At 39.4% G+C, this 12678-nt stretch overlaps 2 protein-coding genes across 4 annotated transcripts in view; both read left to right on the forward strand.

The window, feature by feature from the left end:
• The window catches only part of LOC307019435 (uncharacterized protein), a 199019-nt gene that overhangs the window by 14661 nt on the left and 171680 nt on the right, over positions 1 to 12678 (forward strand). The gene's annotated exons all lie outside the window — the stretch shown is intronic.
• Positions 1 to 12678, forward strand: part of LOC307019437 (galactosylgalactosylxylosylprotein 3-beta-glucuronosyltransferase 1-like) — a 14214-nt gene continuing 1536 nt past the window's right edge. Inside the window, exons 1-7 of one of the 3 annotated variants that reach the window (XM_079650330.1) lie at positions 1 to 186; positions 3226 to 3473; positions 9092 to 9134; positions 9636 to 9823; positions 10330 to 10841; positions 11329 to 11625; positions 11945 to 12050. In XM_079650330.1, the coding sequence (XP_079506456.1) occupies positions 9712 to 9823; positions 10330 to 10841; positions 11329 to 11625; positions 11945 to 12031 (1008 nt within the window). In that variant the 5' untranslated portion in view covers positions 1 to 186; positions 3226 to 3473; positions 9092 to 9134; positions 9636 to 9711 and the 3' untranslated portion in view covers positions 12032 to 12050. The remainder of the gene's footprint in view (positions 187 to 3225; positions 3474 to 9091; positions 9135 to 9635; positions 9824 to 10329; positions 10842 to 11328; positions 11626 to 11944; positions 12051 to 12678) is intronic. The other 2 variants (XM_079650329.1, XM_079650331.1) reach the window with 2 other exon arrangements.

The following is a 12678-nucleotide window of genomic DNA, read 5'->3' on the forward strand; positions in this document are numbered from 1 at the left end:
CCAACATGCACACCTGTAAGCCGTGTCCTTCATTCAGGGTTTTACACGTGTGAATGGCAGTGACACCGATGAGACGTAAACGGCAGCAGAGAGGGCTTAAATCTTGTCTGGATGAAATCATTTGAGCTCGGAGGCAGGAGAGGAATATTCGACATGGAGAGAAGTGGATGCTGAGCTACAGTTAAGGTCTGGAGCTTTCCTTTCTTCGATCTGTCTTTGATGCTTTCTCTTTATGGATATTTAGCTGGGTCTACTATCATTGTGTGAGTTGAACCAGACAAGCTACAACAGATAGGAACTGATCAGCTTGAATTACAGACAAGTTTTGTTGTTCACAATGTAGCAATATCAGGAAAAATGGCTGCCCTCCAGTAAACATAATTGTGAGTTTAATGAAAAAAACTGTATTACTACGACTAGACCAAATACTTTACACATTGTACAAGAGTCAGCCATGTGTGTTCTAGAAACAGATAAGCACAATCAAAATTAAAAACGTCTTATTTCTGAATTTACAGAGTGACGCGACTTAAATGTCTGTTCTTCAACACTTTAAATGGTTCTTGCTGGTATAGTTAGTTCTAGAATTAATATCTGACAAACAATGCCTATTTTTATTGTGCATAAGTTCAGGACATTCAACAGCAAACCATTACACTTTAAACAAGCTCTGAAGGCTTACTTTAAACAAGCTGAGCTCTTGATCACATAATGTACTGAGTCAGATTGTGTGAGGGTGTTGTTTTGGCCACTTGAAAGCTGATTCAGAACAAAGGCAAAGTTTTACTTCAAACTGAGGGATCCCTGCATAAGCAGATCAATACACCGAGAAAGATCTACCAACCAGGATGCTGACTCTTCTGAAGTTCCAACTGAACCGTCAACCCAGTCTCACGGCATTTCGTGTTATAGTCACAAACATTAATCTATTGATTCTTGTTCACCAACACGATTTTCCCCTTTTTTTCGTGTCACACAGAACGATTTTCAAAGCAATGTATTTCTATTGGTAGTATGTTTCGTGCCTGCACCACGTCTTTTTGTCCGGTCGCGTCTTGGTAGACCAGAAGCTGTGTGGTTCATAAAAACATCTTCTTACTCAATATCAAGCCACGATTATTGTTTTTATTTTAAACCGTATAATGTCAGACTTTATTTGCCGTCCGCGAGGAAAATAAATGGGGCTCAGAGCCTCAGAATACTGAAATCTGCATTTTTTAAAATCTTTTTTTCCGTCTAATTTGTTATTACTTTCTAAATAACACACTGTCATTTACTCACCAATAACACACAATTATCCTTGTTTTTATTTATTTGTTTAATTCTATAATCTCTGACTTTTTGGCCGTCCGTCAGGAACTGAATTTCAAAATATCAGTCACCGGAAACAGACGTAGGCCTATATGGGACATTTCGAACATCACTGCGATACACACCCACTGAACTGAACTGGTCAGCAGTCTTCCCCATGATTGTGAAGCCGACTGAACCACATTGAGAGACCATTTAAAGGCTCAGGAAATCTTTGCAGGTGTCTTGAGTTCATTAGCTGATTAGAGTGTGACACCGTGAGTCTACAATATTGAACTTTTTCACAATATTCAACTGTTCTGAGATACCGATTTTGGGGTTTTCATTAGCTGTAAGCCGTAATATTCAAGATTAAAACAAATGAAGCCTTGAAATATTTAACTTTGTGTGTAATGAATCCATATAATATATGAGTTTCCCTTTTTGAATTGAATTAATGAAATAAATTAACTTTTCCACGGTATTCTAATTTATTGAGATGAACCTGAACAGTTGATTTAATGTGACACAAATAACACAGAAGAGCTAGATATGTTATATTATCAAAGTGTTCTTTAACTGTTCACATGCGGAGACTCCATCTTGAATGATGATCCCGGGTATGGTGAGGTGTCTCCCAGTTTCCAAGTAGGAAGTCCAACCTCAGGGGGCATTCCAGTTGAAATGTCCAACTGGAAACTCAGATACTCCACTCCACGTCCCAGTACAAATGGACCGCCCCATTAATGCTAACTTGGCTGTGTTTTCTTTGCAATGCCTAGCTAAGAGTGGTGGTAGATGTAATGTTTTCATCGTATCATAGCATATCAGGCAAAGTTCTTACAGTATCAGTAGCAGCTGCCACTCAATTACCATCAATCCACCTCATATGTATTTAGCTCATGAGTTGACCAACCCTAATGTCTAATATTACACTAACATTTGTGCTGAAATACTCCATTACAACAACTAGTACATCATTGAGAATATTACTTAAGTTAAAGGACTGTGGACAGTACAGGAAAATGTACTCAACATTTTTTAAAGAAATACAAAAATATAAAAATATTTAAAAAGGACAAGCAGCACTTTCTCACTTTTGAGTAACTGAAACCGTGAACTGTTGCTCAACAAAAAACAACATAAACAATTAGCATTTTTTGTCAACCCACTTTTTGGGTGAGATGGGTTTCCCCCCTTAGCTGCACGGCCTCAGCAATATAAATCTGAATGTAGCATTACAAATGCGATTTACTGCAATAATAAATCATGTCTGATATGGGAATAATCTATTTGCTACCCTCAGAAAGCTTCATGCTGGTGAATGAAAATACTATTCTCAAATTGTAATACAGTAGGCTAGATTTTAAAGCTTAAATGGTTGTAGACACCAAGCCAAACCACCTGCTCACTTACGTGTGCACTGTCACATTACATTATATACCTATCCTCTTAAATCAATGATGCAGCCTGATGCTTTTACAGTGCTCTCCGTCATCGCTACCTGTTGAGTTTTTTTGATTAGAGGAATATTTTTCCCTATTCCATTATTAGAATTTTCAAGCACAGGGCTCCATTGAGAGTGCACTTCCTTTCAGATGCAAGGACATTAAAGTAAAAATGAATAGAAATGCCCTCAGTGTTGGACTGGTGAACCATGTGTCTATAGCTGCTTGTGCCTCAGATAAACCGCACCCATGTTCTGCATGACTACATTTTTCAGATCCTGCTTCATGTACAATAAGGATTTCATTTGTGCGACTGACATTTTTATGTGATTTATTTCATTGTCCTGAGTCCTCTGGCCGCGGCTGCCTCCCCCCCCCCCCCCTTCCACCACCCATCCCCTTGCCATCAGCTTTGACAATCCCAGCCTTTGTTTTTGCAATGAGAAGCAGCATTCTTCCAGAGGGGTGACCTCCTGTGTCTCTTCAGGGGCTGGCACTGAGGACGCGACCCTCCCCGAGGATTGGATGGCACCAACCGGATGCTGTGCACGAAGTCCACGAGCTGTCACCCCAACTCTGGTGCTCATATGTGCACCAAACACTGTCCTGTCCCAAGGAAAAGCACTTGATGGATCGCTCTGTTCCTCACAGCTGAAACATCAAGTCCCAGCTATGATCAGTACATTCATCATTATCACAGAACCACAGGATTACATGTGATCATCACTTAATTCTGTAAGTATACTTTTTTTTTTTTAATGACTTAACACTTTATTGTAATTACGGCTCCTAGATTAACTTTTACTTTTAAAATCTGTTGAAAAGGGTGCATATGAAACACCAGAAACAGTAAAACGTCAGATTACCTGAAGCCGTTCATCATATACAGAACAGGTGACCATTAGGATTTAAGGGATAAATATCTGTTGTTTAGATTCAGATTGCAGTAATTGGGACTTTCCTGATAATTTCTCTCCTGTGAATTTATTTGCAACTAAATATGCTTTATCCAACACTGACAATATTATAAACTCACTCCATAAAGAGCAAAACAATGGGGTTTTCTTCAGTTTGACCATGTCTGCCACCTGCCTCGGGACCAGAGGATCTGCTCTGCTCGAATGGAAGTTGCACAGGATACAGCTTACAGTGTGAAGCCGCGGCTGTTATGTTGGAGTTGAACAAAAAAAAGATAAATGCAAACATGTAGTCATTGTGTTGTGGTTCAGCATAATGAGGCTTTTTACCTGGATCCGACATTCGTTCTGCACAGTGCCTTGTTGGTTTTAACACTTTAAATTGAGGATCCCTCAGCCTGCTTTCAGTTTTCCTTTATTGCTCCTTGAAACTAGGAATAGTTTTCATGAGATGTGCCATACACAATTTACAAAATAAGTTTCAGAGTGAGGCTGGAACCATCTTCCACTTTCTCCTTTAACTCCTGGCTCTTTGATCCAGTGGAGGTCTCTCATCATTAGTGAGCTCGGTGGAGTCATTATGTTTGTGATTCAGCCCTGAGTAAGTCAGGTCCCTAAGCTTACCTGCACTAACTCATTACTCAGGTTTGTTTGGTCGTTTCCTGAATGAAGCAATTCAAAAGCAACAATAAAAGAACGAGCCCTTTGATCCTTCCTTCTTTTAGTGATGGTTTAGTCACCAACTATAAAAAGCAAGCCAATCCATTGACATCATGGATACATGATACAGATGAAATCAAGCAGGGAGTTTCATACAAATACTTGGGTGTAATGATTGACCATCTGCTGTCATGGAAGGATCACATTGAATATCTGTGCAACAGGACAAAACAAAGAATTAATTTTCTCCGCCGTCTTAGGTCTTTTGGGGCGAGCAGAGAAAGTCCTCTGTTGTTCTTTAAATCTGTGATCATGTCCATTCTACAGTACTGCAATACTACCTAGTACAAGTGTTTTTCAGCAGCTTTAAAATCCAAAAATCTGCTCAAAGATTGTTGGTCAACCCTGTCAGAGACTCTATGACTCAGCCTACCATAACAACCTAGTGAGGCTGTCCAACAACATCATCTCTGACCCAAACCATCAACACATCCTCACTCCCAGGTCGGCCTATGTTGACGCGATGTCAAGTCCCCTGTGTCGGCTTTTTCCAACGCAAGGGGGTGGCCCTTAGCGTACGTTTTCAACTTTCTGATGTCCAGAGGCTTCTATATAGCTCCCTAAACGTATGTTGTAGACGACTTGAGATCGCGAGCGAATGCTACCCGCAGATCCATTCTCACAGCGTTTATCGACCTTTTACTCACTCAATATCAAGCCACACTTATTGTTTTTACTTCTTTATTTTAATTGAATAATGCAGGAATTTTGTTTCTGTCAGTTATGGGGAGAGTAGGGGCTCAGAATACTGAAATCTGTATTGTTTCTGCGTTTTTTCCTTCTAATTTTATATTATTTTCTAAACCACACACTGTTATTTACTCAACAATAACACATAATTATCCTTGTGTTTATTTATTTTTTTGATTAATAAACACAAGTTGGAGTCCGTCAGGACCGAGGGTCAGAGCTGCTCATAGTAGTTGCTTTAGAGAATTTTACACCCGGAAGTAAGTATTCTCTCTGCTTCGCTTAACAAACCCTGTGATTGTCCTCAAGCTCTGTGATTGGATGTTTGAGTGTGTGCCGAGGATTACGCCGAGCGTCGAACAACACTTTGAAATGGGACGGTACCACGGCAGACTACCCAAAACTGGATTTGAACGGGTCCACTCCGTCGCCCCCTCCCCCTCCCCAACCCCTTCCCCAGAACTACACATGCTGGCTATTGTGTGTTTCGCAACATGTTTAACTTCTATGGCACGTCTCTACTCGGAGTTGTAGTTTTAAAAGACGTTTTCATATTTCCCATAATAAGAAGTTGCCAGTATTAAACTGTGTACATCCCTGGAGGTTTAGGGGATAGGAAACACTCAAATTTAAAACATATAATTAATACATGGGTGAAAATTGCTTGTGCCCATAATGGGCAGCATTATATATACCCACATGCCAGCTGAGGTCAGAAGAGCTTTATTTAACAGCTGGTCTTATGTCTGTGACCCCTCCTGTTGTTAATTGATAAGCCTGAAACATGCACTTGTCAAGGTTCAGAGGCAAATCTGGCAGTAGCCATTGATCATCTTAAGATAAGATATACTTTATTGTTCCCAAGTTGTAAACATTTGCGTTACATCAGCATGTGTAACAGTTGTAAATATGCAGTGGTGTTTATTTGTAAATCATTTAGTATAATCACACAAATTCTGTGTTTTATTTAATACTTCTGTGTTCTTTATTTATTGATTGTTCAATACCTGACAAGGCCGGAGATGAAAAACCTGGGTCGCAGGTTCCTCAACAGTGCATACAAGACATCTATCAATATGTGTGTATACCTCCACCATTAAACTGTCGTATTCTGCACATTTCTTATACTATCTACATACATCTTATAAGAGTATACTACATATGTATAATATCAGTTAAAATAAGTGCTTAAACATACAGTGGTTAACATTGAAGGAAAGCAATATATTAGTACTTTGTCAGGCTTAATATTTATCACCCCAAAGCTTTTTTCTTATTCAAAATAAGACCTTAACCTAAAGTATTCTTTAATGTTTAAATAAAGCCTTATTAGTTTGTCTGTCTGTGTCTCCTGTTAATATCTAATAATAAAAATACATTTCAATAACGTGCTTTAACCACTAGGTATCCCTTTCTATCAGCTGTGCACCGTTATGGTGTAAATATACCAATATAATGATTGGATCAAATATAAAAGTCAGCCGAATTAGTATTGATACTGCCAGGAGACTTATACAGTATTGTGAAGAAAATTGAAGATTTTGTTTAATTACTGATATATTTATGATTCACGTCACATATTCAGTTTCGGCGGGAGTTGTTCATGTTTGTCTAGAAGTCTTCTCATCAGGGCTCTATAAATAGCAAACTACAGCAGATATATAATATTTAATGCAGCCGAACCGTGTATTACAATGCCGTTATGTGATGACCTCCAAGAGAAAATCAAGCAAACTCGGAATAAAGTATCGATTTATTTTTAAAATTTGTTTTCGTATTTCACATAAACAGGAAGTCCGGTTAACTAAAATGTCCGTGCGGAACAATACCCCAACCCATAGATCTGTGGGTGAATAATGTAATTCAACGCAATCGCACAACAGCACGTCCATTAATACAGATACAGATTTCAGTATTCTGAGCCCCTACTCTCCCCATAACTGACCGCAACAAAAGTCCTACATTATTCAATTAAAATAAAGAAGTAAAAATAATAAGTGTGGCTTGAAATTGAGTAAGAAAAAGGTTGATAAACGCTGTGAGAATGGATCTGCGTGTAGCATTCGCTCGCGATCTCAAGTCGTCTACAACATACGTTTAGGGAACTATATAGAAGCCTATGGACATCCCGGAAAGTTGAAAATGTACGCTAAGGGCCGCCCCCTTGCGTTGGAAAAAGCCGACACAGGGGACTTGACATAACGTCAACATAGGCCCACCTGGGAGTGAGGATGTGTTGGTTCTGAACAGTGAATATGAACTGCTACCATCTAAATCGGAGATACAGGGTCCCACGATTCAATAAGGTCAGACTGAAACACTCCTTTGTGCATCAGTCAATCCTCACAGTAAACACAGAGCTAAATCCCAGATCAAATGCACGCTGAAGGCTCTTTGTGCATGTTTTCTCTCACTGATTGTGCTGTTATGTTAAATGTTTGTTGTTTGTGTTTCATGTATTATGTCTGGATATTTGTCTGTTGATGTTGGACATGGAGCTGCTGTGACGCAAGTCAAATTTAGAAAGGCTAAGTACCAATGGCGAAAAACGTAACTGAAACTTCATGACACTTCCATTTTTCAAAGCTATTTATTCAAATCCAAATAATTCCAGAATGCTTTTTTTCAACTATTGCCAGTTCAGCCCAAACAAGTCAGCCCTTCATCACACCAACATTTAATGTGAAGAATTAGACGTATATTTCAGAAACAAGTTAATAAACATCAGATTAGATCTAAACTACGTTTTGCAGAATGTGGGCAAGCTCCTCTCTTTGGATACTTCCCGTCTGATAGTCTGAAATTATTTTGCTGCTGTTATTAAAGACTGCTCAGGAACGTGGACATGCAACTAAAACCCTCCACCTGCTCACTTGACCTTATAAGAATAAAGACAATGGATAAAGTCCTGTATGAGATTGTGCTAACTGTGTTGGATATTCTGGCTCTGTTTTAGGTTGCTTTATAACCTATTAGTCTGGTCACTAAAACTAGTGTTGGTTCAGACCTGGTTCAACTTGCAAATACTAAAGCCAGAGAGGAGCCAAATCATGACATAAGTGTTTTTGCAGTTTTTTCCAGCAATGACAGTGCAAACAATGGCTAGCTGTGTCACAAAATTGAATTGCAAGCATGACTTCTCCAATAATCTTCTATTTTTCCCAAATGACTTTCTACTTTCTATCATACTCATGATGAATCATTTATATGGGGATTATTTGAAAACAGCCCCAAATTTAGTCAATCCCTCCTTCTTTTCTCCTCAGACCTCTTTTCACTTTTGCTTCCATCTTTGTTTGTGGTCGCTGTTTGATTAAAGTTTTGGTTTGTAGTTGCTGAGCCACTGATCTCCCATTCTCATTGTCCTCTATGTGTGTGAAGACCCAAAACCATTTCCTGTGTCTGCAGTTGGAGTTACCTTACCTGTGGCTTAATTGGGCAGAATAAGCCCATTTAAGATACATCCTACATGCATGTATTTCTGTCCCCTGCTTTGTTTTAAAATCCTTTTAAATGTGTACCTTAATCTTACTTCACAATAGAGCGTTTATACAAAAGGTGGGTTAACATTTTTGAAAATATTATCCTGCTTGGACCCTGGAGACCATGAAATCAGATGAATATCAAGAGAAAAACAAGAATTGCAAAACTCTCTGCAGAATACAGCTACTTTATTTGAGTAATAAAAAAACATATAGCATAATTAAGAGCCCATAAATACAAAACACAATTTTTCCATGACAGGAATTAATTCCTTAATCTAAAGGGTAACTTTTTGAACATCACCACAATGACTTTAAAGAAGTGTTACCATGTCATAACCATGTCATCACACCTGTCATGGACAAGAAAGAGTCTTTAGTTCACACATTCAGTGCTATGACTGTAACTACCAATCAATATCCGTGATAAGCTCCTTCCAAAATTCCTAAACAAAGATCGAACAACTTCAAAAGATTGTAAAAAGAAATGTATATCAAGACAGGGTGCTACAGATTCTAATGTGTGTGTGTTCTCTCTCTGCAGGGATAATCGACCAAACCACCATGTGTGTTAGCTATAAAAACAGGTAAGATAATATGAATGACACTTATAGTGCTTTTATCCTAAATGATTTACTATCTTGTTTATTATCATATCGACAATTAAAAACACATTTCCCTTTATAATGAAATGGCAATTCCACTCTGAATGCAGTAGACCAGAATCAGATCTGTCAACTGGTAACTGCCAGAAGAGGGCATGATCCACTGTAGATCAAATATTCTCTGTAAAACACTAGTATGCTTTCAAATGAGACAAAAAGAAAGCTTTGAGCATTTTCTGACCCAGTTTCTGTTGTGCAGCAGCTTCAGCAGGCTGAGACTCTAACACAAAGTCTCTTCCCCTGTAGTTTGTGCCTTGCAACCAAAGTTAGTTGATGTTCAAAAAAGGGCCATATAAGGGATTCCAAATGTAATTCACTTAGTGATGGGCCATTAGATGGGGAAACTCAGTGAACCTGCAACTATTCACAGGCTAAGACAGAAGGCTACATATAAATATAAAAGCTTTCAATGTTTTCTTTAAGGATGACTGAATAGATTTTTGTATCTAACCGTACACTGCCCTGCAAGTAGTGACATGACTCAGTTCTGACCCCGGAGATGCCGAAGAGACGAGACATCGTCGCCTTTGTGTTGATCGTGTTGCCTTGGACACTGCTCATCACGGTTTGGCACCAGAACACCGTCACTCCTCTGCTTTCTACTCGCAAAGGTAAGTGTAAAAAGTTCAGAGTAATATTGTAAAAAAAATTCCCATTCATATTTTTCATAGCCGTACGCAAAGGCAGTAAGGTGCTTCTGTAACTGTGTTCTAACTCAAGATAAAAAGGTAATGTGTTGATGAACCAAGGATGTAACGCACAGAGAATTGGGTCTGTTTAAAAATGGTTCAGCATCGAATTGTCTACAGTTTAGTCACACTTTTTCATTTAGGAAAACAAATTGTCAAGAGCAAACCTATATATCATATATATGCATTAGCTTCATGTAGCACAAGTTCCCATCCAGATTTGTACAGACTTTAAGATTATTCCTACACTGGTACTTCTACTTTTACTGAAGTACAAGATCTGAGTACTTCTCCCACCTCTGTTAAAGACAGTCCACACTTTTTTTTACAACAAAAAATTGTCAAGAAGAAACATTAATCTGAATATACAATAGCTACATGGTGTCAGGGTTTGACAGACCCTCACTGTTATCATTTATTTTCCGCAGATGACAGAAGACTTGGTCGCTCAAACTCCAGGAATACTTTTGCTTTCAAGGAGTCGTGCTCACATCAGAACCGGGACATGGTGGAGGTGGAGCGCACCGAGTTTGTCTACAGCCGGCCTCCACCATGGTCCGACATCCTGCCCACTATCCACATCATCACCCCAACCTACAGCCGCTCGGTGCAGAAGGCCGAGCTGACGCGCCTGGCCAACACTTTGCTGCACGTCCCCAACCTGCACTGGATCCTGGTGGAGGACTCTCAGAGGAGGACCACTCTAGTCAGCAATCTCCTCCAAGAGACTGGACTCAACTACACACACCTCAACGTGGAGACACCGAGAAACTATAAGGTACGAGGGGACACTAAGGACCCCAGAATACCTCGGGGGACCATACAGAGGAACCTGGCCGTGCGCTGGCTCAGGGAGACCTTCAGTGAAAACAGCATCCAGACCGGGGTGGTGTACTTCGCAGATGATGACAACACCTACAGCCTGGAGCTGTTTGAGGAGGTAAAGCAGAGCAACATTCTTAGAGCTGAATTTCTCTCTGCAGGTGTGTTCACACTGGACACGAAGCAAGTTTGACATTTTTGTTTAAAGGGGCTCTATGTAGATACCACCTACAAAAAAATAAACATACTTTGCCGTTCATCAAAATTATGCCAAATAGCTACTGACTGATACTGATTGGTAAAAACAATGAATGAATGCTTTGACGACTGTAAACCCAAGACGGCTGGCAAACAAGTTTTGGAATGCGTGATTTTGAATGGAGATTGAATGGCTCATGCTAGGCTGAATTAATTCACCATGCCAATGACAGTCTGTGGTTTGTACATTTATAAATAGTTTCTGTACAAGTATGAGGAACTGTGAGCTCCCGAAACCCAACCCTTTCCCAGATGTTTTTACCTGTGTTATGTCTTTAGATGAATGTACATTTTGAAATGTTTAAATTGCTCATGAGAGATCTCTGCTTTTGTTTTCCAATTACCAGATGCGTTATACCAAAAAGGTGTCGGTGTGGCCGGTGGCCTTTGTGGGGGGCTTGAGATACGAGTCTCCTAAAGTAAACACCCTGGGCAAGGTGTACGGCTGGAAGACGGTATTTGACCCCCACCGACCCTTCGCCATCGACATGGCTGGGTTTGCTGTAAACCTGCGCCTCATTCTGTCCAATCCTCAGGCTTTTTTCAAGTTACGAGGGGTGAAAGGTGGTTATCAAGAGAGCAGTTTATTGAAAGAGCTGGTTATTCTCAGCGATTTGGAGCCTAAAGCTGCTAACTGCACCAAGGTAAGAAAAGGAGGCTCTCTGCTTCAATAAAATGACTTATAATAACTTTGAATTAGCAATAAAACATACTGCTTCCGTAAATGCTGCTAATGTAAGGCGATGTTTCTTGAGAACCCTGGCTTTCATAACAATTTAAAGCACACTGTCATCTTAAAGCCAATTCTTATTCACTTATCGCTCAAAATACTATATTCTGCCTCTAGATATTGTGTAGCCAGCATGATGTAGTATATTGAAACTGCACAAGACGAAATGTTGGGATAAAAGTTCATTTTTGGCTCTACTCCTGCTTGTCTCCATCACTTTATTCTTGCCGCAGGTATTAGTCTGGCACACACGGACAGAGAAGCCTGTGCTGGTAAATGAGGGCAAGAAGGGATTTACAGACTCTGATGTGGAGATATGACATACTTCACATCACACAGGTAATAGCAGAGATTTAAAAAATGCAAATTACTGCACTCCCACACAATTTTCATGTTTGGGGATGGGCCAAAGGAGAGAATATTTGCACCTGAGATGAGGACCTTACTTGAAATATCTGTCTGTATTTAAAGGTTTGTCTCATGCTGTTTTTTTATAATTCGTTATCAAGTAGTAATGTTTTTAGCAAAACTAACAGTGTGACTTTGGGATGGTAATGTTAGGCAAAACTAATATATCTAAACCACTATTATGGCTTACACAGCAGGTTTACACATAATATTCACTGTCCCCAGAGGATGAATCCCTTGACATTTAATTAATCGCTTTCATGAGCTTTTATTTATTTTTATGAGTGAATAATTAAATGTATCCATATCTACTGAATATAATACATATTTCAAATGGCGCCCATAGAATAAACCCAAATGAATATTAAAATCCAACCACTTTCCACTTAGCACCATAGACAGGTCAATAAAAGGTTTTACATTTGAAATGTCTCCCCAAAAATGTTGGTTTATGCCAGAATACCTGCAAAACTGATGACATCATCATCAGCCTCGGCTGTTTCTTGTAATTAGTGCTATTTAGCAAATGTTACATGTAAAAGTGCTAGTTACTAAGATG

The sequence above is a fragment of the Notothenia rossii genome (genome assembly GCF_949606895.1).
Source record: "Notothenia rossii genome assembly, chromosome: 9".
NCBI lineage: Eukaryota > Metazoa > Chordata > Actinopteri > Perciformes > Nototheniidae > Notothenia > Notothenia rossii.